We start from the raw sequence: 26784 nt of genomic DNA on the forward strand, positions 1-26784 counted from the left end.
CGCTGGCCTGACGCAGACCCAGGCCACCCGGTGCAGCCGTGGGGAGGGCACAGGGAGGGTGACATGAGAAAGCGAAGTCCCCGTCCAGGGGCCAGAGGTCAACAGGTGGGGCCCCGGGCTGATCAAGGAAGCAAGAGTTGCTCAGACTTTGGAGCAGATCAGTCAGCAGGAACGGGCAGAAGAGGTGGCCCGGCTGAGGCTGAGCTGGGGGAGCGGGACACGGCTCTCGCTCGGCATCCACCCACCTGCTAAATAGTCTTCAAACTGAAAGAAACCTAAATCACCCAACATCGGCCACCACGCACTCGCTCGCTCCACAGATGCGTGCTGGTGTCCCCTTGGGGCCAGGTCCCGAGGCCGCTAGGGGCACAGTCGAGAACAGGACAGAGCCCCTGCCCTCTGGGGCACCCCTTCTGGGTCAGCCACGGGAGGCATCTTGAGTGTCTCCCCTCTGAAGAGCACACATGGTGGGCACCCAGAGAGCAAGATGAAAGGCCAGGGATAATTAACGCTGCTCTTCGTGGTGGCCTGAGAGGGCAAATACATGCAAAACCCACCTCTGGTTTCCAGAACACAAGGACCTCTGAAATTACAAGACATTAAAATAAAGCTTCAGGTAAAGGACTCTTGTTCTACTTTCACATTTGACGTCAGATCAAAACGGAATTGCTCCTGAAAGCTCAGGCGCTGGCTTATTATTCGAGGTTTGCCCAACCCCCACGTGTGGAAAAGACACTGGCCTAAGTGCACCCAGCGGCCCAGCTGCCTAGGGACCCTGAGGCCGATCCCCAAAAGGCCCCGGGTCCCTTCTTCACTTGTCCCTTGGGCCCTGAGGGACACATCAGATGCATCAGACTTTATTTGGGGGAAACAAAAGTTCTAGACCATTTTGACGGATGAGCAGGCTAGGAGCAGCTGCACCGTCCTCACAGGGCACCTGCAGTCAGGGGGCGCTGGGGCGAGGGCGCAGCTCCCATCGACGCCTAGAAGCACAAACCTGAGCCACTGGCTACCCTGGGGGACGGCGCTGCCATGCCCCGCCCGCAGTCCACAGTTAATAACCCGTTCGCGTGTACTAAGCGGGTCAGAAGCCGCGCGTCCCTGGGTCGGATGCTGGGAGCGTTCAGTCGTGAAGCCCGGCTCCCGAAGAGCACAGCACCGTCCGGGACAACCGGGCGGGTATCAACCTCACTGCTTCCCTCAGACGGCAGCATCTGAGAAGAGGATCGCACCTGCTCCTTCACCACTGGGCGCCTGCAAGTGCTTTCCCTCCCCCGGCCCTCGCGCAGCACACAGAGCATCGCCGCAAAACTGCGCTCGCGGGGCGTGTCGACAGCCATGGAATCGAGGGCCCACCTCTGCGACAGCTGCCACCACCCGAGGGTCAGCAGGCGACACTGGCTCCCATCCACTGTGTGCACTTGGCAGCATTTGGTGACGTCAGGCAGAGTGTGGTCCCTGCTAATCAGGGGCCAATTAACACAGACAAGCCCATCGTAGCACGTCAGTCGCATGCAGGCAGGCGCAGGAAGCACTGGGAATAGACCGGCGGATGCTCACGCATCCGCCGCCCCAAGGCCCTAGGCCTAGGGCAGGGGGGTGCATTGGTGGGGAGCCCTGGGCTGGCGGGAAGGCCGCTGCACCAAGGCCTCCGATTCTTCGGGGCTCCTTCCTCATCTCCGGTCACAGTCAGCCTGCCCGGGCACTGCCCACGCCACCTCCCGGCCTACCACCTCCGCTACCAACGGAGAGGCTGGCGGCCGTGCTCCAGCTCCGCGGCCACGTGATCATCGTGCAGCTCCTTCAGACGCAGCAGCAGCTCCTCCAGGTTCTCCCCGGTGGCCGCCGACAGGGCGATGGCCTCTCGGCCTAGGCGGGCCTGCAGCTGGGGCAGCTGGGCTCTGGCCTGAGGGAGGTCGACCTTGTTTGCCACGACGGCATGGGGTCTCTCGGACAGGCCTTCCCTGTACTGTTCTAGCTCGTCCTTCAGGTCATCCAGCTGCGTCCACGGCTCCGGCACCGAGAGGTCCAGCACGAACAGGAGGAAGGGGCAGCGCTCTATGTGCCGCAGGAAGGCCAGGCCCAGGCCCCGGTTCCGGTGCGCCCCGCGGACAATGCCCGGGATGTCAGCCACTGCGGAGGACAAGAGCAGGCGGTCCAGGAGGGGACCTGGGACCTCTGAGCTCTGACCCTCTCCTTCCAAGGAACACCTTGCAAGTGAAGTCGTTCAGTTTACTGCCTCAGTGATGCATCAGGCCAATTGCCATCTGAGGCATTTCAGCTTTCAGTTCTGCTAATGCTTTGAAATATGTGGTTGACAGGCATGATGACAGATCAGTCTAACAAGAACTACTTAACACATTCCAGTCTTTCTGGCTTCAAAAATGATTCAAAAAAGGGGAAAACGGCTTCCTGTACCATATTAATAATTTGATTACTGATAGGAATGATAGAGTCTTCTGCAAATCTAAAGTGCTATACAAACCGCATCGCCAGCAGGCTTACTATTTTTAATGGGTACATTATCTTCTGGGAAAAGTTTTCTTCTCTCAAAGTGGTACAGGGAAAGCTTTTAAAATCACATGTTGTCCACGTGACTGACGTTGCCAAGTTCCCCGTAGATGAAAGAGTAGAGGCGGCGAAAAGGAATAATCTCCTCAGGTTTGAAATTTAAACTGCAATTCCTGCACTGCCACTAACAGATGCCTGGGGGAGAGGGTGGGAAGCAAACCTAAAACCTGATTCTGATAGAGAACTACAATTTTTAAATGAAGAAAACAACGCTAAACTTAAGAGTCACATAAGCACTGCTCTGAATCCCATCGTCACCCTGACCCTCTGAGAGACCCTGGCGTCCTACCTGCTATTTGCTGGTGATCCTCGCAGTGAACGACCCCCACATGGGGGTTCAGGGTGGTGAACGGGTATGAGGCCACAGTGGGCCTTGCGTTGGAAATGGCCCGGAGAAGCGAGGATTTCCCTGCGTTGGGGAATCCGACCTGGAAGAGAGTGGGGACGCCCAAGGTCGGGGGTCTTGGGTCAGGAACCGGGGACGAGGGACAGCAGGGCTCCTGACAAAGCCAATAGGCTCTGATGGGAGAAAGTGGGCTGCCCGGCCGCCGCCCTCCTGGCGTGTCCCCCACCATCCTCCCGCCGGGGCTTCAGGTGATACCCACCAGCCCAGCGTGTGCCACCGTTTTGAGCTCCAGGAAGAGGACCCGCTCCTGACCCGGCTGTCCGGGGGTACAAGTCGTGGGCGCTCGGTTGCTGTTGGCCAGGAAAAAGCGGTTGCCTTTCCCGCCTGCCCCGCCCAGTGCTGCGATGAACTCATCACCCGGGTGCGAGAGGTCAGCCAGGACTTTGTTTCCCTCCTTCACCAAAGTGCCCACGGGGACCTGAAAAATAACAAGCGCTTATAGGGGCAGCATGAGAAGGGGGGCACAACTAAGCTCCACAGAGGGACAAAGGACCTGGGAAAGGGCCCAGCCCTAAAGGGCTTGAGAGGCTGACTGCACTGCAGGCAAACTGCATAAATGGCTTTTCCCAACAGCGTGCCTAAAGCATCAGGGTGAACAAAAGCATCTGGAAAATGAGAGTGATGCTGAGAGCACAAACTCTCCGCTCACAGGGAGGCGCCCGAGAGGGTTGGGGGGGCAGAGCGCGGGGCTGGAGACAGCGGGGGAGACCTGCGGGCCCCTCGCTGTAAATATAATCATCTCACGACTTTCTGAACAGGTGACACATTCACACGGTATGAAATCAGCACAGAGTCCCCGTCCAGGGTTGCTTCATGGAGGACGGGGCCCCTCTGGACCATTCGGCAGGACCTGGGAGCTTGATGGCCCAGATGGCCTACCTGGATATAGAGGACGGCGCCGTTTCGCCCAAAGCAGTTCTTCCTGCCGCCGGCTCCTCCATCAAAGCCCTGGTACTGAGACAGGACTGAGGACAGGGACTTGACTTGCCGGTCAACTGGAAGTCAGAGCAAGAAACGTCATCTCCCTCTGTGTCAAATGCAGACCCATCTCATGTTGTTAAGTTTCTTTGGTTCAGATTAAGAACGTTAAGAATGCACCTGGGATGGGACTTCCTTGGTGGCACAGTGGTTAAGAATCCACCTGCCAATGCAGGGGACATGGGTTCGAACCCTGGTCCGGGAAGATCCCACGTGCTGTGGAGCAACTAAGCCCGTGTGCCACAACTACTGAGCCTGCGCTCTAGAGCCCCTAAGCCACAACTACTGAGCCCACGTGCCACAACTACTGAAGCCCAGGTGCCTAGAGCCCGTGCTCCGCAACAAGAGAAGCCATCGCAATGAGAAGCCTGCGCACCACAACAAAGAGTAGCCCCCGCTTGCCGCAACTAGAGAAAACCCACGTGCAACCACAAAGACCCAACACTGCCAAAAATAAGTAAATAAATAATAAAATAAAAATGAAAAAAAAATCTAAAGAATGCCCCTGGGACCATGGAATAAAGTTGTGGCAAAAGTCGCTAAACTAGCAATGTGATTTTTTGAAAATTTTAATTTCTTATTTCTTTCAAAAAATACTACAATTTTCAAACAATTCAAAAATTACCCATAATGTCATCATCATCTTGAAAACAGCTGTACTTACTATGCTGTGAATTGTTACTGAGGGGACTAGTTTGCTAATATTTGTGCTCCATGTGCGTCAGGGCAATCAGTACCCTTTCAGCACTTGACGGAGATAGTAACAGATTTAGCCCTCTGACAGACTGTACTGGAATGTTACATGCCCTGACAGTAAACTGTCTTTGTGTTCCTGAAATAAAAAAAACCCAAACCATCAAAGTTGGTTTTGGGTGGATTATCTAAATGTGAACATCCACATAATTTAATAAAATGTTGTCCACAGGCCAATTTCTTTCTTTCTTTTTTTTTTTTTTTTTTGCGGTACGCAGGCCTGTCACTGTTGTGGCCTCTCCCGTGGCGGAGCACAGGCTCCGGACGCGCAGGCTCAGCAGCCATGGCTCACGGGCCCAGCCGCTCCACGGCATGTGGGATCTTCCTGAACTGGGGCACGAACTCGTGTCCCCTGCATTGGCAGGCGGACTCTCAACCACTGCGCCACCAGGGAAGCCCCACAGGCCAATTTCTGAATCCAACTTCCTGTTAGGATAAGAAGGTGAAAACTCCCCACCCCGGAGGCGCGCAAACACAGCGCATTTCCCCGGGCCGCCCCTCGGGACACCTGCCTCTCAGGATGACGTGGCCGCCGTAGCCTCCGTCGCCACCATCGGGGCCTCCAAACTCCTTCCGGGGCTCACTGTGGAAGCAGCTCACCCCGTCACCTCCACGTCCCCCTCGGACAAGCACTCGGCGATGGTCCACAAAATGCCTTTTCTGCAGAGAGCACACAGTGGCCTGTCGTTATTAACTCTGCGGTCCTCCCAAGGACCAAGCAGTCATTTGTAATGTACCTTTTCTACCCATGACAGGCTTTAAAATTAGAAGCTAATGATATTAATATTGCTAATCACTCCTAAGATGCAAATATAAGAAAGAGTTCCCACAAGTCACTGCTATTTGTAGGCAAATGTAAACCAACAACGCAGATGTAAAAAGTGCTCAGCGTGGAATACACACCCTAGTCATGAACTCCACGCTAAAAACCTAAATAAAACTCAGTTTAGGAGATACTCCTTAAATAAAGCGTCTTCCCAGCTTTTTCAAATAGAAACATGTTATTGAAATAACAGGTCTTTACTAATGGGGAGTTCTGCTCCTCAGGACGAGAGAATGAGAGTGACAGTCCCTGGGCTGTTATCAGGCTTCCAACTAAGAACAGAAGTCTTCTGTGGCTGACTGAACAGGGCTCCTTTTTTGTTTGTTTGTTTGTTTGTTTGTTTTTTGCAGTACGCGGGCCTCTCACTGCTGTGGCCTCTCCCATTGCGGAGCACAGGCTCCGGACGCGCAGGCCCAGCGGCCATGGCTCACGGGCCCAGCCGCTCCGCGGCATGTGGGATCTTCCCGGACCCCGGCACAAACCCATGTCCGCTGCATCGGCAGGCGGACTCTCAACCACTGCGCCACCAGGGAAGCCCAGGGCTCCTTTTTTAAATGTGGTGATGCAGAGCCCTTACCTGAGAGCAAGTTTTTCTCTAGGTCCCTAAGGGAGACACAACCTACCTAAAGAATCAGAACTAACAAACCAGGTTAACATATATATATATATATATATATATATTTTTTTTTTTTTTTAACACTTATTTATTCGGCTGCGCCGGGTTTTAGTTGTGGCACACGGGATCTTTGTTGCAGCGTGAGGGATCTAGTTCCCTGACCAGGGATCAAAACTGAGGCCCTGCATTGGGAGCGCAGAGCTTTAACCCCTGGACCACCAGGGAAGTCCCCTAACCAGGTTAATATTTAATAAACGTTTGCTCACAGGACAAGATGTCCAGCTGCCCGAGGTGCCAGGGTACAGTGTTGAGGACGCCACTCCCAGCCCAGCCGTCCTGTCCCGAGGAGCCCACCTGCTCCCCGCACACGCGCACAGGCTGACGTGGCCGCCCACAAGGCCCCTCCATGGGGACCAGGGCATCTGCATTTCCATCCACTACTCCATAAGCAGATCTTTTTTTAAAGGAAAATACAGAAATACTTTATGATGCTCTGGCACCACCACATGGAAAAACCATGAATTACTGTTTCAAAAACGCAATGTACAATTTTGAACAGAATGGAAATCAACCCGATGGGAAAAAAGCACAACAAAGGAGCATCATACAGAAGATAAAACTTAAGAGTCAATGTTTACATTCTGGGGAGGAGACAAAACCATGTGAAAACTTGATATATCTGAGTGCACACGCTGACTGCCAAAGTAATTTTTCCACATGAAGTAGTTTGCCCTAATGAGCCTTAATTGGAACCCGCACTTAGGAGGAAACAAGGTGGATTATAAACATGTGTATTCCTTTTTTTTTTTTTTTTCTTTTTTTTGCGGTACGCGGACCTCTCACTGTTGTGGCCTCTCCTGCTGCGGAACACAGGCTCCGGACGCGCAGGCTCAGCGGCCATGGCTCACGGGCCCAGCCGTTCCACGGCACGTGGGATCTTCCCGGACCAGGGCACGAACCCGTGTCCCCTGCATCGGCAGGCAGACTCTCAACCACTGCGCCACCAGGGAAGCCCCATGTGTATTCTTGAATTTAATTAAAGATCATTCATGTTTTAAACAGGTTTTGGCAAACAGAATAAAAAAACATGTAAGCCTTTGAGAACTATAAAACTAAAGGTGTATGTCCCGGTCCCCACCCCGCCATGCCATAAATGGAGAACTATTCACATGTACCTAAGAATATATATAGTACATATCTCAGACACACAGGCTAATGATACATAAGCCCCAGCCTCCCTCCTGGCGAAGGGAGCGAACACGGTCATCACTTCTGGCGTGCTGGGCACTGCCCTGGGTCCGCCGCAGTTTTAGGCCAGCCCAGTGTTTGGTACCCGCAGGCCTTCATCTCGCATCCTCATTTCCAAGGATAAACGAAGACAAGACAACAAGAGCTCAAAACAACGCCCTGTGCCTTCAGAGGGGAAACGGCAGTCAAATTCCTTCAAGGTTAGAAGCCTCACCAGTTTTTTCTCTGAGAGCAGCTTCTTCCTGGGGGGTTCCTGGTGCTTGGTGCAGTCCGCACAGCTGACCGAGAGCAGCCTGGGAGACGCGTGCTGGGGAAGGAGCCACCCGGGCCTGGGAAACACTCGTGCCAATGGTGTCCAGCACCCCATGCCCTCCAACACCGGCCAGGATCTCGCTGAGAAAAGCCTCGAACGTATCATGGCTCCTTAACAAAAGGCAAACTGGCAAAATAAGACATCTGGTTTAAACCTGAACATGAAACCGAAACTAAAGAAGTGTGAGCATCTGGCACAGGAGAATGCTGGTGCGTGTTTCTGAAACAAATAAATGAACCAGTGAATGACTTTCTTACCTCGCTCACCACTTTCCACCCCGAGTCATGCCCTATTAGCCTATATGCTACTTGGAGGGAGTTCCCTGGCGGCCTAGCAGTTGGGACTCTGGGCTTTCACTGCCGGGGGTCCGGGTTCGATCCCTGGTCAGGGAACTGAGATCCCGCAAGCTGCACAGCACAGCGAAAAAAAGTCTCCTTAGCCTATATGCTACTTGGGGGAAAGATCTGTGTACAAAGGATTTAAATCATTAAACCTCTTGCAACTCTGGAATATACTCCCTACAGAATATCAAATACCTGCTAAATGAAAATATTAAAAAGGAATCTCAGCCTCAAATCAAAATTTCTTAAAAATAAAAACACCCACTTACTCAGATGCTATGGTGTTACCCTGCACAGTTTAAAATGGTCCAACTGGAACACAGTGGGATATTCCCTATGGGTGCAGTGGGTAAGCCGCCAGACTCTGCACAAGGACCTCTGCCCCTTTTCCCCAGGGTGACCTAGGACAGTTCACTAATCTGACGACGGACCAGGCTGGGAGGGACAGGATGCACGACAGCAGTACCTGGCCCATATGAAAACTCAGTAAGCGTGAGCTACTTTTCATTAACTAAGAGCTGTTTACACCACTGCTCGTTCATTAAACAGCTCGTGACAATTATATATCTTGCAGGTGCCGAGGGTCAACGCGGGGAGTGTCAGGCCCAGCCCTCCAGAAGACGACAGCGCCCCCCGCCACTGTTCTGAACATCACCCACTTCCAATGTCGCCGCTTCCCAGGCACACATGTGCCACATAAAAGGAAACCACTGAGGCTTTCCTCCCATTGCTAAGTACGAACTAGATGTACAGAAGGGATATAAATGTACACGCACTATTTTAAAAATAATCATAAAGCCACCACGCGCACAGTGCAGCAGGCGAGGACACAGGGTACGCCTTTTCCACTGAAGCCCCTCCCGTGCCTCCCGCTCCACACCTCTTGCCCCTTCTGAAAAGGAAATACTTCCTTGGTGGGAGCTATTCCCTCTGCATGGCACTGAAAAGCTTTGCTTTTTGTTTGGAAACAATCAGGTATAGAAAAGTTCAAAGGAAAGTCCGTGAATCACCTAAGGGTGAGCGGCCGACCTGACACCCACCCCCCGGGACACAGCAGTGTGGTTCCCTGTGGACAGAGACCAGGCCACGAGCCACACCCAGACCCCCAGGTTTGGCTAACGGTCCCTATAGCGTCTCCCACAGCAAAGGGTCCAGCTCAGAACCACGAGCTGCGTTTTGCTGTCACGTCTCTGCAGCCCCTCCCTGACTCTCGTGCCCCTGACACCTCAAAGGTCACAGGGCAGCTGTTCTACAGCATGTCCCCGTTTTCCCTCTGACGGACGTCCCTTTGTGACGAGACGCGGTTAATGCACCTTTGGCAGGAATTTCACACGAGTCACGGGGCCTTGCTCACCCTGCACACGGAGCTCCAGCGCAGGGGGGCCCTGCCCGGCTTACCTGCTGTCGGGGCGCCCCTCCCTCCCTGGGTAGTTACGAGGACCTCGGGGGAGGTGGTCTGAGACTGTGCAAATCCCGATCCCCTAAACCACCCCGGTACTCGTTTCTAGGGGCTCGGGTTCCTGTTTTATTCAGTTAGCTACACTGTTACTATCATTTACTTCGATGCTCAAATTGTCTCTGGTTTGGGCAGTGGCAGCCCATCCCTTGGCTTTCGTGTCCTTCTGACACGTGCCCCTCAACCTGTGAGCACTCCCTGCTTCCCGGCACAAAATGTTCCAGGCTCACCGGGTACTTTCCCTGGTTGACCCTGAAATCAGCCTTTACTCCAAGGAGCCCTGGCTCTTTTAGTGGAGAATGCTATTTAGAAGGCCACCTGTGTGCTAGGGGTGCTCAGGGGTCCTGGGGTGGTGCTGCTCGTGGGTCCCCTCCGTGGACAGAGCAGACGAAGGTAAACGCATCCACACACAACACTCACATCTGTAGTCACTGCTACACCGATCCACCCGGTTTTGGAGCAGCATCTTTTGGAAACCATGGGTTCACACCTATAATCCCGATTCCAATTCAACACCACAAGGTTCTAATTTTCTCCTCCTGTCTTTGCAAGTCCATCCTCTGACTGTCAGAGTCCTGGCTCCGTTACCCTCAGTATGTTTACTCACCCCACCTCGACAGTAACCAAACCCTCACCTCCTGACGTAGGTGCTCTCCCCTTCCACTGGGCGGCCCCTCCATGGGGACACCCTCCTTCTGTTATCTTCCTGTTAATGTATTCTCCTAAATACACCTTTATTTCGGAATGATTTTAGATTTACAGAAAAGGTGATATTCCCATATACATCTTATCCAGTTTCCCCTAATATTAGCATCTTACATGACCAGGGTACACTTGTCAAAACTAAGAAACCAACCCTGCTATGTTATTATTAATTAAACTCAGGATGGCATTTGGATTTCACGTTTCCCCATGAATATCCTTTTTCTGTTCCCGGATCCCACACTGCATTAAGCCCTCTTAAAAGATATTTTTTAAGTGCTAAAAGAAAAAAAGCCCCACCCAGCATTATTACACAGCCCGTGAAAATATCCTTCCGGGAGGGAAGTGAAGTAAGACATGCTGGGTGGTGGGACACTGTCTCCACAAGCAGTACCCCAGAAAGAAAATGACGCCACAGGGAAACCCCAACCTCTAGGAACGAGGAGAGAGCAACAGAGATGGTAAGTATAAAAGAGTATTTTGGGGGGACTTTCCTGGTGGCGCAGTGGTAAAGAATCCACCTGCCAGTGCAGGGGACACGGGATCAATCCCTGGTCCGGGACAATCCCACATGCCGTGGAGCAACTAAGCCCGTGTGCCACAACTACTGAGCCCATGCACCACAGCTACTGAAGCCCGCGCGCCTAGAGCCTGTGCTCCACAACCAGAGAAGCCACGGCAATGAGAAGCCCATGCACCACAATGAAGAGTAGCCCCCGCTCGCCGCAACTAGAGAAAAGCCCGCATGCAGCAACGAAGACCCAACGCAGCCAATAAATAAATAAGTGAATAAAAGTACCTATCCTTTAAAAAAAAAAGACTTTTTTTCCTTCTAAGAGTTTTAAAATATGTATGACTGTAGAAGGAAAATTATAACACTGTCCAGTGGGTTTCCCATGCATACAGAGGTGATTGCAAGGTTTCCACATTTCTGTGAAGTGGCACAAGTCTTAAGTCTAAGTGGATCACGAAAGGTTAGGTATGTGCATTGTAATCTCCGGAGCAACCACTAAAATGTATTTCAGAGATATATCCAAAGGCCAATAAGTAGATGAAATGGAATGCTAAAAGCCTTTCCGATAACTCAAAAGAAAGGGGACAGCAAAATAAAGAAGAGGGACAAAGGGAAAACAAATAATAAAATGGTACCCTAGGGCTTCCCTGGTGGCGCAGTGGTTGAAAGTCCGCCTGCCGATGCAGGGGATACGGGTTCGTGCCCCAGTCCGGGAGGATCCCACGTGCCGCGGAACAGCTGGGCCCGTGAGCCATGGCCACTGAGCCTGTGCGTCCGGGGCCTGTGCTCCGCAATGGGAGAGGCCACAACACCGAGAGGCCCGCCTACCGCAAAAAAAAAAAAAAAAAAAAAAAAAAAATTGGTACCCTAAACCTAACCATACACGTAACTCAGACAAAACAGACTTCCAGAAAAAGAGCATCACCTGAGATGAACAAAGGCATCTGATAATGACAAATGGAATTAGTCATCAGGAAGGTCTAACAATTAAAAATGTGCGTGATAGGGTTTCCCTGGTGGCGCAATGGTTGAAAGTCCGCCTGCCGATGCAGGGGATACGGGTTCGTGCCCCGGTCCGGGAGGATCCCACATGCCACGGAGCGGCTGGGCCCGTGAGCCATGACTGCTGAGCCTGCGCATCGGAGCCTGTGCTCCGCAACGGGAGAGGCCACAGCAGTGAGAAGCCCGCGTACCGCAAAAAAAAAAAAAAAAAAAAAAAAAAAAAAGTGCGTGAGCCCAATAACAGATGCAAAATACAGACAGCAAAGTTGGACAGAATTAAAGGGAGAAACAGACCATTCCACAATGATAGCAAAAAATTTTAACAACACTCTCTCAAGAAGTGATGAAATGAGTAGTTGAAAAAGGAAACAATCAAAAACAGTAAAGACATAGAAAATCTGAACAGTGCTATCAACGATATGGACTAATTGACATTTATACAACAGTACATCCAACAACTGGAGAATATACGTTATCTGTAGCTGCATGTGAAACATTCACTAAGACAGACCTCACCACAGGTCATAAGAGGAGTCTCAATAAATTTAAAAGGAGCGGGGACTTCCCTGGCAGCCCAGTGGTTAAGACTTTGCCTTCCAATGCAGGGGGTGCAGGTCTGATCCCTGGTTGGGGAGCTAAGATCCCACATGCCTGGCAGCCAAAAAACCAAAACATAAAACAGAAACAATATTGTAACAAAATTCAATAGACTTTAAAAATGGTCCACATCAAAAAAAATTTTTTTCTTTTAATAAATAAACAAATTTAAAAGGATAGAAATCATATCAAGTGTATTCTCTAAACACAACAGAATTGAAGTCAATAGATATAAAATACCTAGGAAAACCCCAACTATCTGGAAATTAAACAACACTCTTCTAAATAATCCAATAGGCAAAAGAAGAAATCAAAAAATATTTTGAACTGAATGAAGGTATGACATACCAAAATTCATGGGATGCAGCTAACGTAGTGCTTAGAGGGGAACTTTTAGCTCTAAATGCTTCTATTAGTAAAGAGAAGAAAGATCTACATAGGGGGTCACCTTGGAAACCAGTACCACACAAACCAATCTGGCTTACTTTGAACGACTAGCTTTTTTATATACTGTAACTCTTTAATTGCAAACATTTCTCCCTATTCTGTTCTTGGTGGCATTAGAGAATTTGATTTCCTCTCTAGAGTTGGAGAAGAAAGCAATAATTTTCTGCTTTAGATACAATAATACTAGCATTCTAATTTCAGTCTTTCCACTTAATTTTTTATTTTATTTTATTTATTTATTTATTTTTTTGCGGTATGCGGGCCTCTCACTGTTGTGGCCTCTCCCGTTGCAGAGCACAGGCTCTGGATGCACAGGCTCAGCGGCCATGGCCCACGGGCCCAGCCACTCCACGGCATGTGGGATCTTCCTGGACCGGGGCATGAACCCGTGTCCCCTGCATCGGCAGGCGGACTCTCAACCACTGCGCCACCAGGGAAGCCCTCCACTTAATTTTTTAATAAACAATGTATTAACTTCCTTCTGTATGTGCTTTCAACTGTGTTGAACTGTATTATTTTTTTCTAATTCTAGAGTTTCTAATTTTTAACCTTCTAGGCTTCATCCTTCCTAAATATACTTTACATTATTAATTTAAAAAAAAAAGAGAGAAGAAAGATCTAAAATCAGTGACTTAAGGTTTCAAATCAAGAAACCAGAAAGAGGGGACTTCCCTGGTGGTCCAGTGGCTAAGACTCCATGCTCCCAATGCAGGAGGCCCGGGTTCCATTCCTGGTCAGGGAACTAGATCCCACATGCCACAACTAAGAGTCTGCATGCCACAACTAAAGATCCCGGATGCTGCTACTAAGATTCGGCACAGCCAAATAAATTCGTTAAGTATTTAAGAAAAAAGGAAACCAGAGAGAAGAGCAAAGTAAGTGGAAAGAAGGAAATAATAAAGAGCAGAAATAAATGAAACTGAAAACTGACAACTGAAAAACTACCACAGCTTAAAAACTAGCTCATTGAAAAGATAAACAGAACTGACAAACCAATAGCTAGACTGATAAGAAAAGTAGAGAACACAAATCACCAATGTCAGGGTTATCAATACAAACCTTACAGGCATTGAAAGGGTAAAAGAACACCATGAACAACCTTTTGCCAACATATTCAACAACTTATGTGAAATGGACAAACTTCTTGAAAAACACAACTACCAAATAAACACAAGAAAAACAGAAAATCCCAACAGCCCTGTATCTACTAAAGAAGTTGAATTTGTTATAAAAGAACATTCCCAGAAAGAAGACTCCAGACTCAGACTGTTTTACTGGCAAATTCTATCAAACATTCAAGGAAGAAATAACAGCAATCTTACAAAAACTTTTTCAGAAAATATAGGAAGTGAGATCACTACCCAACTCATTTACTGAGGGCAGCGAGAGCCCAGTACCAAAACCTGACATTACGAAAAAAGAAAATGACAGCCCAACATCCTTCATGAATAAGAAGTGAAGAATCCTTAACAAAGCACCCAACTGAGCCCAGCAGTAGAGAAAGGATCCCACACCAGGACCAAGCAGGGTGATCTCTGGAGCCCCAGGCTTCACCAACAGTCAGAACCAGTCACCCACCTCACGGTGACAACGACATACACCTGACAAAAGTCAGCACCCACTCATGATTAGGAAAATGAAAGGACACAGCAAACTAGGAACAGAAGGGAACATCTTCAGCCTGATCAAAGGCATCTACAGAAGGCCTACAGCTAACACCACACTGACAGGAGAAAGACAGAACTGTCACCCTTTGAGACAGAGAAAACAAGGGTGCCCATGTTCAACACGTCGGTGTAACACTGTCTTTTAGACACTGCAATAAAGAATTAAAAAATAAAAAAGAAGAGGTAAAACTGCAGAAAATATGACTGTCTCCACAGCAAATTCCAGTGAAATCTATAAAACAAAGATTAGAATATACAAAGAAACAAGGTTTTTTTGTTTTTTTTTTTATAAATTTATAAATTTAATTAATTTATTTTTGGCTACGCTGGATCTTCAATGCTGCGCACAGGCTTTCTCTAGCTGCGGCGAGCGGGGGCCGCTCCTTGTTGCAGTGCGCAGGAAGAAGCAAGGTTATTGGTTACAAGGTTAATTTGCAAAAGCCAACTGTGTTCTTCTACACTAGCAGCAAACTATAAAATGAAATTAAGACAAGAATCCCATTTATAGTGACACCAATTACAAAAGCATCTAGAAATAAGTTTAACAATAAACATTTAAGATCTCTGCCTCACTACTGGCAAGATACTGTTCTAAGGGTTTTCCAGGGATTAATGCATTTAGCTCTCATAACAGCCCTGTAAAGAAAGTACAGATGAGGACACTGAGGCAAAGAGAGGTGAAGTGACTTACCCAAGGTCGTAGATCTCTCAGATGGGAGGAGTGGGAGTGGAGTGTGAAAGCAGGTTGTCAAGGGGCAAAAACAACCACCTGATCATCAAAGCAGCACACCCACAGCTAAGTCTGTTGGAGAGCTACGCCATCCGTCCCGGCCGGGTTGAAAACCAAGCTTCTGGGCCCTGGTAACACGAAACCTGAAAGCGATCAATCAGAGGTGACGATTGGAAAGCCAACCAGAGACCTGAACTCCGAATCCTGCCTAACGTGGAGTACTCCTCCTTTTTACCTTTTCAGTGTGTTTGGAAAAATCTGCTGAACGCATGCCGTGGCTCTCCCTAGCCACGTGAACAAGTTCACTTTGTTTTCACATGACTATTTGGTCTTCGTTTTCCTTCTAATGCTTTATCTGCTCTGGCCAATAGCCCCGTGTGGCTATTAAGTTTAAAGACTTTTTTTTTTTTTTTTTGCGTTATGCGGGCCTCTCACTGTTGTGGCCTCTCCCGTTGCGGAGCACAGGCTCCGGACGAGCAGGCTCAATGGCCATGGCTCACGGGCCCCGCTGCTCCGCGGCATGTGGGTTCTTCGCAGATCGGGGCACGAACCCATGTCCCCTGCATCGGCAGGCGGACTCTCAACCACTGCGCCACCAGGGAAGCCCGGCTATTAAGTTTAAATTAACTAAAAAAATTTTAAACGTAAAAATTCAGTCCCTCAGTCACACAAGCCACATTCAAGTGCTCACAGCCACATGTGGCCAGTGGGTACCACAATGACCAGCACCCATTGGCACATTTCCACCATTACAGAAAGTTCTACTGGACGGCGCTGGTCTATATTGTGCAATGGGAACTCAGATTCCTCCTCGGAGCATCCCTTTTCCTGGGCCCAGCAGAGCAGAGTACAAAAGGTGGGACGGTGGTGAAAGCTGAGGGCCCAGAGTCAATCAGACTTCATGATTACAGGGTGGGGGCTTTTAAAAATGCTGGGAAGGCGCTCAATACACGGCAAGGGCTCCACTTTGTCCTGTAAAGTGTTAAGATCAGTTCTACTGGTCCATACATGTTATTATCTGCCAGGAGCCTCTAAGATCCTCCTACGGAAATTTTAAATTTTATTCCATGGGAATTCCCCGGTGGTCCAGTGGTCAGGACTCTGCGCTGTCACTGCCGAGGGCCCAGGTTCAATCCCTGGTCAGGGAACTAAGATCCCCCAAGCTGCTCGGCCCGAAACAAACGAACAAAAATCCCTTACAACCACCCTATGAGGAGTAACAGTGCATGCTGTTTTTTTTCCATCTGCTTTTCTAGACCCCTTTTCCACCCTGCTCCGTTTCAGAAGCCTACCCTGCATGACTACCCTCAGCTACCTTGCCGTGGGGCGGAGACTGCAGGGAGGAGCAGCAGGGCTGGATCCTGACTGAAGGTCGACTTCCAGCCAAGGAAGCCCCGTCTATACTGCTCTCTGCTGGTCCTGGTAACTGGCCCTCCCCTTAACCTGCGGGTGTCCAGGAGCAGAAGCAACTCCACTGTTACCAGTGCCTGATAAAAACACTAACTCTGCTGTTTCCCTGCACACTCCGCCTTAAACGGGGCCTTTACAAACCCTCCTTAAAGTATCCTAAAGTGATGGTGCCGTAACTTCTGACCCTTACATTTTTTATGCCGTTTTGTTTTGTTTACCACGCTGCCTGGCATGCGGGGTCTCAGTTCCCCGACCGGGCATCGAACGGTGCCCCCTACAGTGGAAGCGCGGAGTCTTGACGTCTGGACCGCCAGGGAAGAAGCCCCTTTACGCCCGCTCTAAAGCAGCGGAGGCTGAGACTCAGAGAGGCTCTCGCGTGCCCAACAGTGTCCTCGCTGCCTGTATTTCACAGCAGGGTTCTTCAAATCAGGGATGTGTACGCGACCACCATGCAAGGGAATCGAGGCAAGGGTCATTTTAAAAGAATCAGTTTTGCGCTCCTTAACTGTGGACACGTTTTCTCTGCTAAAGCATATCTGCCTGGGAACCGACTTGCGTTGAAAAGCGCGATCTCCTTTCCGCTCGTGTCGTGAGAAGGGCCCTCTACAGAAGGAAGCCCCCTCCAGGGAACTGGCCCGAAGGACACGCCTCCCTCCTCCCGACAGGCCCGCGAGCAGGACAGACCCCGGTGTCCACAGCGGCGCGGACGGCGTACCCGGTGCCGGCCCAGCCCGCCCAGAGAGCCCTCGCAGGAGGACGCCGCTCCTGTGCGACCAAGTGTTTCTCACGCGCGGGCACCCGCGCGCCACAGCAGGTACAGAGCAACGTCCGGGAGGAAGCGTTTCACACTCAGGACCTCGGCCCGATGGCGTCTCCGGGCCACCCGAGCGCGCCCACGCGCGCTGAGGGGAAGGCGGAAGCCCGGGCCGGCGACCCGAGAGCGCCCGCGGCCGCTATTCGCACTCACCACTTGAGACGGCACGCCACTTCCGGGGCTTGCTCCAGGGGCCACTTCCGGGGCGGGTCCCGCCTGCGCAGGCTCCTCAGCGCGCATGTGTGGCGGGGGGCGGGGTTTGGGAGGGGAAAAACGGAGCTACTCGCGTCTGCGCAGAGGCGAGCGGGGTCTCCGGCGTGTGGAGCGGGGGCGGCTCGGAACCCGGGGGACCCGGGGACGCAGGGACCTCGGGCCCGGCAGCCGTCTCCCCGCCGGGGCTTCCGGTTCCCAACCACCTCACGGAAACTCAGTCTCCAGGACGGTTCTCGAAGAGCCAGTTTATTAATTACAACAAAGGTATAAACAACTTAGACGCCAAAGTCCGGCTGAGGAGAGAAACGGACGGGTGAGGATGGTTGTCCGGGAACGGGCTGTGCTCACGGACGAGACGGCGTGATCTGGTCGGGGCCGGGAAGTCACACGGAAACGCCCTCCTCTCGGTCCGAGTGTGAGCGGCCGCCCTGCACGGACCGCCGAGGCCCGGCTGCGGGCGCGCGAGGGATGCTCGGGCCGGAGGCGGCGGGGCCAGCCGGCGGCCTGGGCGCTGTCGGCACCTCCGGGGGCCGCGGCGGTCACCGGCGGCACCGACCGCACCGCGCGAGCGACTCTCGGGCCTAAGCGTCTGCAGACATTGGTGTTGCGGAAGAGGAGACACAAAACAGTGAAGGAAAACGAGCTGCTGGCGTCAGTTTCCCCACAATATTACATGAAAACGGACAGCACGTCAAGGAAACATTGTGTTATGAGTCATTAAATACAGGAACACCGACAATCATGTATAAATTAGGAAAGAGATGGACAAACTATTTCACAAAGTGCTTTTAAAAATATATACACAACATTCAAGAAATTCTTAATGTAAGACATTTCAGATTGAAGTTTCGGGATACGTTTTGTTAAGTGTCCTTTTCCTTCAAAAAGTATTAATACAGCACTTAAACCAAACCCACACACACACACACACACACACACACACACACACAAGGCATAGTCCCAGATTGGCAAGGAATAAAAATAAACTATTTTCACAGTTCTCTGAAATGGTTAATTAACATTTTCAACGGGAAAAGTTAATCCCGGACTGAGTTTGCAAATTAGTTCTATGAAAATTGTCAGGAAAGAACAGGACGAAATCAAGGGCAATGACTCCCTAAATGAAATTACTGATGTCTGTGTCATGTAGCAGTTACGGACTCTCATTTCAATCATTTAATACAGAGATGTGTTTTTAAGCCCTTACCAGTGTTAAGGGTTTCTAAAAACCCGTATGTCTACAAAATAAACAGGTGAGATTCTGTCTCCGCAGAGGAGGGGAGAGGGTCCTAGAACAGGACTTGTACTCGACCCGCCCTTTCTTTTCTCTGAGCCTTAGTGCTTCATCTGTAAAACAGCAACAAGTCATTGCCACCATTTTCCCAGTGTGGACTGTAGGAATTCATTCCAGTAAAAACACATCGAAAACGTCTTATAAACTGTAAAGTATTCAATTCTGGATAAAGAACTACTTTAAATTTAAAACTTAATAAAACATCACCTTCAGTAGACCTGATATATGAAGAATTGGATATATTTTTATTTTCTTGGTTGTCTTGGAAATATGTCAGCATTTGGCCAAAGATGTTTTTAAAGGGGTCATAATAAATATGGATATTGTTATCCAGGTAAGGGTTGATAAAATGTCCCTACGACTTATTAGTGAAATGTAGAATTTTTCCTTTGACCTGACTTTTCCACATGAGCTGTCTTTAATGTCTGCACAGAATTTAAATGGCATTTAATGTCCTAGGAATGTAAAAATTACTCGTTTCTCTCCATAAGAGCTTTCCTTCTCATTAGGAGGAACACAGTAGAATCAGTGGTGTTCTTTTTAAAAATAAGATGTGAATTTCAGATATCCCTAAAAGAAAAGGAACGCTTGCTTGGAGATCTGAATAAGTAGGTCCTGGAAGAAGCAGTATAAAATAAACAACTTGCCAACAGTTTGGAAAATTTGGTGTCAATATTTTAAATTATAACTTTGGAGTTGGGCATATTAAATATTAAAATCCCAGAAATGACCATCAGATAAACAAGGGCCAAAGCCAAAGTAATTCCAGAGACTACCTTCTCTTTCCTTCAGCAATACCACTCTCCCTGGGTAAGGCTAATCATTCATTGCCTTCATGGATTTCTATTTATTTAGAACATAGTCATTGATCCCTCTTTACTTTTTAATACAAAAACATATAACTTTTTGGATAAACACAATTGGTGAGAGACACAGGTAACGAGCGAGCTCTGAAAACAACGGTTCACAGCGTCTCCAAATGAGGCTTAGTAATCCTTTCCATCGTGTAACAGAAACTGACGCAAATCACAGAAGATGCCTCCCCCACCCCCCCATCGAGGCACAGGAAGAGGCTGCCATCCAGGGGCTGTGCACACGTGTCCAGCTGCGGTGCTGCCAGTGAAAGACAAGTTTACAACCCACAGTACGACAGCGCATGAGGAGCGTCAGACCCAAGGTCTGTTTATACAAGTACGTGGACTATGGCCTCTTGTAGGTATGTCCCATCACTGGGCACAGAACACTCTGATGACAGAAGAACCCCTAAAGCTAGCTAGAAACACTGCGGGGCGGGGGGGGCGGACAAAAAGGGACAACCTCTCCGTTGTATGGACATACAATACTATACACAGCACCAAATATGTCACACCATCAAAGCGCTGTCTTGCACCAGCAGTGCACGCTTGGTGTCCTACCCCACGTGAAATGTGCACGCTTCACATGCAGACGCGTGGGCTGAAGGGGCAGCCCGCAGGTCACAGCTCCTCAAGACTGTCGCTGGCCTGTCCATCCCAGACGGACATGCCGCTGCAAGGCTCCGGAAGAATGTTTGTCCTTTACTGCTGGTAATTTCCGTACTGGCCCTGCAAGAGACCAAGACACAGATTACACCCCAACAGTCCTGCGTAAGAGGGTCCACACCCAAGGGTAAGACAGACTCCCCCCACACACACACCCGCCAACACCCAGGATGAGAGGTGGAGGGAAAATAAAAGGCAAGCGACCAAACAGCCTCTGCCTGTTTCCACGAGGCAGGCAGATAAGCGGCCTTCCAGAAGCCACTCTCCAGGCTGCAGCTACTGATGTAGGTCAGAGGGCGGAAGAGGCTGGTTCACCCAGCCACACAGCAGCTCACTGTGCTGGGCCTGGTCCAGGTGCCTCAAGTCACGGCCCCACCCTGAGCCTGCGGTGAACAGGTCCGTGACGGGCTCCCCCAGCCACAGACGACACTGGCACCGCTTCCGGCACACTCGGGAACATTCCAAACTGCTCTCTTCAAGGTCAGAAAGGTTTTCTCCTTAATTGCCCTGCCCTGGGCTTGTTTACCCGTGTTGAAAACTCATCGTCTAAGTATGACTGGTTCATTCTCTCTCTTCAGGGAGCAGGGTGAGAAGCATTTAAAAAAATAAAATACAGACCTTACCTATTCAGGTACCTGAGAAAAACATCCGTCTTCCATGTGGTGCCTTGAGATTTCATTAGCCGTGTAAACGGCCATTAGTGCCTATGACCCAGCACAAAAGGCCACCGATGGACCATCACCCCTTGCAAGGGGCTCTCTTCAAAGGAGGTTCCGAATATGCCCAGGATAAGTCTCCTCCCGCCCCACTGCCCTGCTCCTGGCCTGAGCTGCAGACGCCAAGGCTCCTCCTGACCGACTCACCTGAGACACGCCTGGCCACCTCAGGACCTCCGCACGGCTGCGTCCCGTGGCTGTGGCTCACTCTCATCCTCACGTCCTGGCCCCATGGCACCTCCGCTGAGAGGCCCCAGACACTTACATTCACCCCTCATGGGTTCCTCTCCCACCAGGAGGGGCCGACATCCATCATTTACCGCCCTTCTCCTCCACGCCTCCAGGTGGAAGTCAGAGGCATCTGAAGTTAAGCTTGATTTTCTCTCCACAGCCCTCTGCACCCCGAGAAATGGCAACTACCTCAAGCAGCCCAGGCTGAAATCCCTGGGGCCACCCTGACCCACCTCTCCCGCACGCCCCAAGTCCAGCCCACCAGCAAATCCCGCTGGCACCACCTCTGAGAGCACCTAGAGTCCCGGAGACTCTCACCTCTCTCCAGCAGCCACTGTGCTGTCACCGAAGGCCCTGACAGCCTCCAGGGCCCCACCCCACGCAGAGCAGATCCTCGTCAGGTGGGCGAGGCCTCCCTGCCGTCCTGGGAGCCTGAGCGGCTCTGCTCAGGTCTGACGGCCTCGCGGTCGCCCGAGGGCCTCCCGGACCTGGTCTGCGCCAGCCCTGCCACCCGTCGTTCCATCCCTTTGCCCTCTGGGTCCTCTTCCCAGAACTACCTGCCGCTGCTCCATCCCGGCGCCAACAGGGCCCGGCTGTGTCAGGCGAGATGCAAGCTCTAGAATCTGCCTAGTCGCCGTGGCCCCCAAGCACGCACCAGACACCCGACGCTGCTAGGCACGCAGGAAACACCCGAGGTGTGAAAGGACAAGGACACAGAGCCAGCTGTGTCTGACCGAAGAGGTAATTTTTAAAAACCTTACAGGCTCAGAGAATTAACGTTCTGGAGGGACCCTGGGTGCCAGTTCACCCTGTGTTATTGTTTCTCTTGACCACAGGGGAAACCTTCGTCACGTCTGACGCACGCGGGGGCTGCAAGTCTGGAAACGGGCAGAAGGCTTGCCTGCTCGTAGCCGTAAGGCCGCTGCTGCTGGGCGGACGGGCCCGCCTGAGACGCTCGGTAGCTTCCGTACTGCTGGCCTTGTCCCTGCTGGTAGCTGGAGTACTGCGAGGGGGCGCCCTGGGCAGGCCCTAGAACACATGCAGGAGCCGTCAGACCACCCCATGCCCCCGTCCGCTCGAGCCCCTGACGCTGGCACCCGTTCTCCCTCCACATTAAGCCCGTGCAGTGAAAGCGCCACAGCTGGTGGCTGCGCGGAGTCCCGCGTGGTTCGCAGCTGTGCTCCCACCCCCACCCGGATGGAGCCTGGGGTCCACTCTCAGCACCCCGGGCCTGCTTCCTGGGACCAGCTTACACCAGTCACGGTGGTCACTGTAAACCCGAGAGTCAAACACACAGCAAATGGTGAAAACACGCGCGAGATGGTAATCGTGCCTCCAGAGCCTAAGTAGATGGTTTAGGAGAAACTGACAAAGGCCGAGTGTTTTTTCCAAAACTGGTTGTTTCTAGGGCTGGGGCAGGGGAAACACTGTGGTCCCAGAAAGAAGAACGTGCTCTAAACCAAAAAGATGGGGCACGTCCAAGGGCCACAGGCCCAACCTGAGCTCCCAAGAGGCAGGGCTGAGATGGTTTGAACAATAAAAGAAAGAAGTTTGGATTGTAACTCAATGTGTAAAATCAATACCCGTGAGCACCTAAAAATATAAATAAACGATCAATAACTAAGTGAATGGGGGAGAAGAGACCCATCTTCCCTACAGAAGAATTCCAAACAATCTATGTAGACCAGCGGTCCCCAACCTTTTTGGCACCAGGGACTGGTTTCATGGAAGACAATTTTTCCACGGACGGGGGAGGGGGAGATGGCGATGGCTCAGGCCATAATGCAAGCGACGCGGAGCGATGAGGAGCGGCAGATGAAGCTTCACTCACTCGCCCACGGCTCACCTCCTGCTGTGCGGCCTGGTTCCTAACTGGCGCGGACCGGTACTGGTCCGAGGCCCGGGAGTTGGGGACCCGTGATGTACACAGTGCCCCCTTGAGTGGGGCTGGACCCAGTGACGCCAGAGTCTGGAGGAGGAGAGGGAAGGAAGCCCAACACTGGGGAGGCCTGGCAGACGCCCTTGACCATGTGACCAAGGCCAGACTCAACGGAGGCAAGTCATGCCCACAGGAGGGGACGCAAAGGCACTTGGCCGTGGTCTTCTTTCCAAAACTCAGAACCCAGGCCAGACAAACCCAACCTGAGGGGGGCGTCTGGGAAGTGCCCGGCCAGCCCTCCTCAAAAGTGCCAAGGTCAAGAGGGACGGGGAAAGTCTGAGGAACGTTTGCAGCCCAAGGAGCTGTGGGGCTGATGTCATGTGGGATCCTGGACTGGTCCCGGACAGAGAAGGACATGCGGGAGAGCCAGTGAGATCCGAAGAAACTGGTTCAGTCCACGGCCAAGCACCAACCTTGGTTTCTTAGCTGTGACCACAGGGCCCCGGTAATGGATGAGGTTAACCATGGGGGGACTCTCAGCTTTCCTAACAGCTTTTCCAGAAATCTACAACTGTTCCAAAGTAAGAAGCCTGCTGGGCGCCCACCGAATGACCGCGTTCCTGTGATGAACCCCCCCACCGCTTACCATAGCCTTGCTGCTGCCCGGGGTAGCTCTGCTGGTTGGGGTACTGCTGCTGGGAGTATGTCTGCTGCTGGGCTGTGCCCTGCTGGTACCCCGCCTGCTGCTGGCTGTACTGTGAGTTTCCTGCAGAGGGAAGGAGACATGAGCTCATTTCCAGAGAGCAATGGCAGCTCCGCTGTCCCTCGAGGCATGGGCAACTTTGGGTTCCCTAGACCGAGTCCACTGCTCCAGTACCTCTTCTTTTCCACAACAATTCAAATTATTTTGTTTTATTGGGTTGGCCAAAAAGCTCCTTCAGTTTTTAAGTAAAACTAAAACACAGTTTTCATTTTCACCAAGAACTTCATAGAACAACGTATTCACCGTTTTGTTCCACTACTTTCCGCCATTTTCCAGGTAACTTCATAATTCCATCTTCCCAAAACTTTTTATCCTTTTGAGCAAAGAACTGTTCCAGGTGCCTTTTACAGTCTTCCAGGGAATTGAAATTGTTTCCATTAAGGGAATTCTGTAAAGACCGAAAAAAATGGAAATCCAAAGGTGCAATGTCTGGTGAATACGGCAGATGAATCAGAACTTCCCAGCCAAGCTGTAACAGTTTTTGCCTGGTCATCAAAGAAACATGGGGTCTTGCATTATCCTGATGGAAGATTATGCATTTTCTGTTGACTAATGCTGGGCGCTTTTCGTCGAGTGCCGCTTCCAGTTGGTCTAATTGGGAGCAGTGCTTGTTGGAATTAATCGTTTGGTTTTCTGGAAGGAGCTCAGAATAGAGGACTCCCTTCCAGTCCCACCATATACACAACTTCACCTTCTTTGAATGAAGACCGGCCTTTGGTGTGGTTGTTGGTGGTTTATTTCGCTTGCCCCCTTATCTTCTTCCGTTCCACGTTACTGTATGGTATCCACTTTTCATCGCCTGTCCCAATTAGTTTTAAAAACGGAACGTTTTGGGCCTCCCTGGTGGCGCAGTGGTTGAGAGTCCGCCTGCCGATGCAGGGGATACGGGTTCGTGCCCCGGTCTGGGAGGATCCCATATGCCGCGGAGCGGCTGGGCCCGTGAGCCATGGCCGCTGGGCCTGCGCGTCCGGAGCCTGTGCTCCGCAGCGGGAGAGGCCACAACAGTGAGAGGCCCGCATACTGCAAAAAAAAAAAAAAAAAAAAACGGAACGTTTTGGTTACGTTTAAGTAGAGACTCACAAGAGGAAATACAGTCAAGAAGGTTTTTTTCGCTTAACTCATGTGGAACACAAACATCAAAGCGATTAACATAACCGAGCTGGTGCAAATGATTTTCAGAGATGGATTTGGATATTTTGAGTATGTCGGCTATCTCCCACGTGGTACAACGTTGATTGCTCTCAATTAATGTCTTGATTTGATCGCTATCAACTTCAACTGGTCTACCCGACCATGGGGCATCATCCAGTGAGAAATCTCCACATGAAACTTCACAAAGCACTTTTGACACGTTGGATCAGTCACAGCACCTTCTCCATACAATGCACAAATCTTTTTTTGCATTCTGGTTGCGTTTTTACCTTTCTTGAAATAATAAAGCATAATAGGCCAAAAATGTTGCTTTTTTTTCTTCCATCTTCAATATTAAAATGGCTACACAAAAATTCCCCAGTTTTGATTTTTTTTTAATGCACAGATATGACAGCTGTCACATACAATCTAACAAAATTGTTTCAAATGAAGTTAAAGACAGCTAAGCGCTACTAGAGCCATCTTACAGGGAAACCGAATGAACTTTTTGGCCAACACAATACTTTCTCTTACTATCTTAATAGAAATACAAATATATCACCAAAGTGAAGAGGGTAATGCAATTAAGACAAAGACCAACACCAGTGTTGTGGGTAAACTGTGTCCCCCAAAAGAGCTGTTGAGGTCCTGATCCCAGGAACCTGTGGCCTTATTTGTAAATAGGGTCTTTGCAGATGTAATTAGTTAAAGGGAGGTCATACAAGGTTAGGGTGGGCCCTAATCCAGTGACTGATGTCCTTGTAAGAAGAAGGAGATCTGGACACAGACACAGGAAAAGGCCGTATGATCCCCACAGTTCAAAGGGACCCCAGAAGTTTTGGGACACCCTCGTTTTATTGGCAAACGTGCAAGCCAGGGTTCCAGCTCAGACCTATAATGTGTTTTCCTGTGACTTTATGAATGAAAAGAGGCAGACGTTTGCCCCTGTGTTCTGCATCTATATGTGGGTACAGTCCCAGAGATGTTTTAGGTTCACTTACTTTTTCTTTTCCCAGAGAAAATGGCTTAATTCTCATTTTCAAAACTCTAACTAATCAGCCAGCACCCGTGCTAAAAGCCTCATTTTGGAAGAAAGCTCATGGTAAGAAAACAATTTGGGAGAGCAGTAAACGTATTACCAAATAATTACCAACAGTTAAGAGGGAGTATTGGGGACTTCCCTGGTGGTGCAGGGGTTAAGAATCCGCCTGCCAATGCAGGGGACACGGGTTCGAGCCTTGGTCCGGGAAGATCCCACATGCCGCGGAGCAACTAAGCCCATGCGCCACAACTACTGAGCCTGCGCTCTAGAGCCCGCGAGCCACAGCTGCTGAGCCCACGTGCCACAACTACTGAAGCCCGCCTGCCTAGAGCCCGTGCTCCGCAACAGGAGAGGCCACCGCAGTGAGAAGCCCGCACACTGCAACGAAGAGTAGCCCCCACTCGCCGCAACTAGAGAAAGCCCGTGCACAGCAAAGAAGACCCAATGCAGCCAAAAATAAATACATAAAATAAATAAATTTTTTTAAAAAGAGGGAGTATTAACAACCATTTAAAAATCTTTCTACACGTGTAATGGAAAAGAACCTAAAAAAAGAATATATATATACGTGTGTCTCTGTGTGTGTGTGTGTGTATAACTGAATCAC

At 50.5% G+C, this 26784-nt stretch overlaps 2 protein-coding genes and 1 non-coding gene across 6 annotated transcripts in view; 1 reads left to right on the forward strand and 2 right to left on the reverse strand.

Moving 5' to 3' along the window:
- Window positions 1–841: 841 nt before the first annotated feature.
- Window positions 842–17548, reverse strand: MTG2 (mitochondrial ribosome associated GTPase 2). Of its 3 annotated transcripts, none has more exons than XM_060078913.1 (8): window positions 17290–17548; window positions 15126–15307; window positions 7610–7818; window positions 5221–5368; window positions 3857–3972; window positions 3177–3395; window positions 2861–2999; window positions 842–2133 (listed from the first exon to the last, which is right to left on the reverse strand). In XM_060078913.1, exons 3-8 carry the CDS (start codon window positions 7811–7813, stop codon window positions 1739–1741), a joined length of 1221 nt encoding a protein of 406 aa, XP_059934896.1. In that variant the 5' UTR covers window positions 7814–7818; window positions 15126–15307; window positions 17290–17548; the 3' UTR covers window positions 842–1738. The 3 variants fall into 3 exon arrangements, with proteins under 3 accessions (XP_059934896.1, XP_059934894.1, XP_059934895.1); XM_060078911.1 differs by having other exon boundaries at window positions 7610–7834; XM_060078912.1 differs by having other exon boundaries at window positions 7610–7834; window positions 17259–17548.
- TRNAD-GUC (transfer RNA aspartic acid (anticodon GUC)) lies at window positions 16240–16312 on the forward strand. Its single transcript has one exon. It is a non-coding gene; the product is annotated as a tRNA-Asp (tRNA).
- A 298-nt stretch (window positions 17549–17846) lies between the features above and the next one.
- SS18L1 (SS18L1 subunit of BAF chromatin remodeling complex) overlaps window positions 17847–26784 on the reverse strand; it is a 29662-nt gene continuing 20724 nt past the window's right edge. The window contains exons 9-11 of one of the 2 annotated variants that reach the window (XM_060078060.1): window positions 23888–24007; window positions 22264–22391; window positions 17847–20478 (exon numbers count right to left, since the gene is read on the reverse strand). In XM_060078060.1, coding sequence (XP_059934043.1) covers window positions 20452–20478; window positions 22264–22391; window positions 23888–24007 — 275 coding nt within the window. In that variant the 3' untranslated portion in view covers window positions 17847–20451. Of the gene's footprint in view, window positions 20479–21528; window positions 22392–23887; window positions 24008–26784 lie in introns of those variants that run through there. The other variant, XM_060078059.1, reaches the window with a different exon arrangement.

Source organism: Mesoplodon densirostris, chromosome 16 (genome assembly GCF_025265405.1).
Source record: "Mesoplodon densirostris isolate mMesDen1 chromosome 16, mMesDen1 primary haplotype, whole genome shotgun sequence".
In the NCBI taxonomy this organism is placed as follows: Eukaryota; Metazoa; Chordata; class Mammalia; order Artiodactyla; family Ziphiidae; genus Mesoplodon; species Mesoplodon densirostris.

Excerpts from the sequence above, each read along its gene's own strand:
- MTG2 (XM_060078913.1), bottom strand. The coding sequence starts at position 7,813 with ATGATACGTTCGAGGCTTTTCTCAGCGAGATCCTGGCCGGTGTTGGAG. Across the intron at positions 3,396-3,856 it reads GCGCCGTCCTCTATATCCAG|GTCCCCGTGGGCACTTTGGT; the intron begins GTAGGCCATCTG and ends GTTATTTTTCAG. Across the intron at positions 2,134-2,860 it reads GGATCACCAGCAAATAGCAG|TGGCTGACATCCCGGGCATT; the intron begins GTAGGACGCCAG and ends TGTCCTCCGCAG.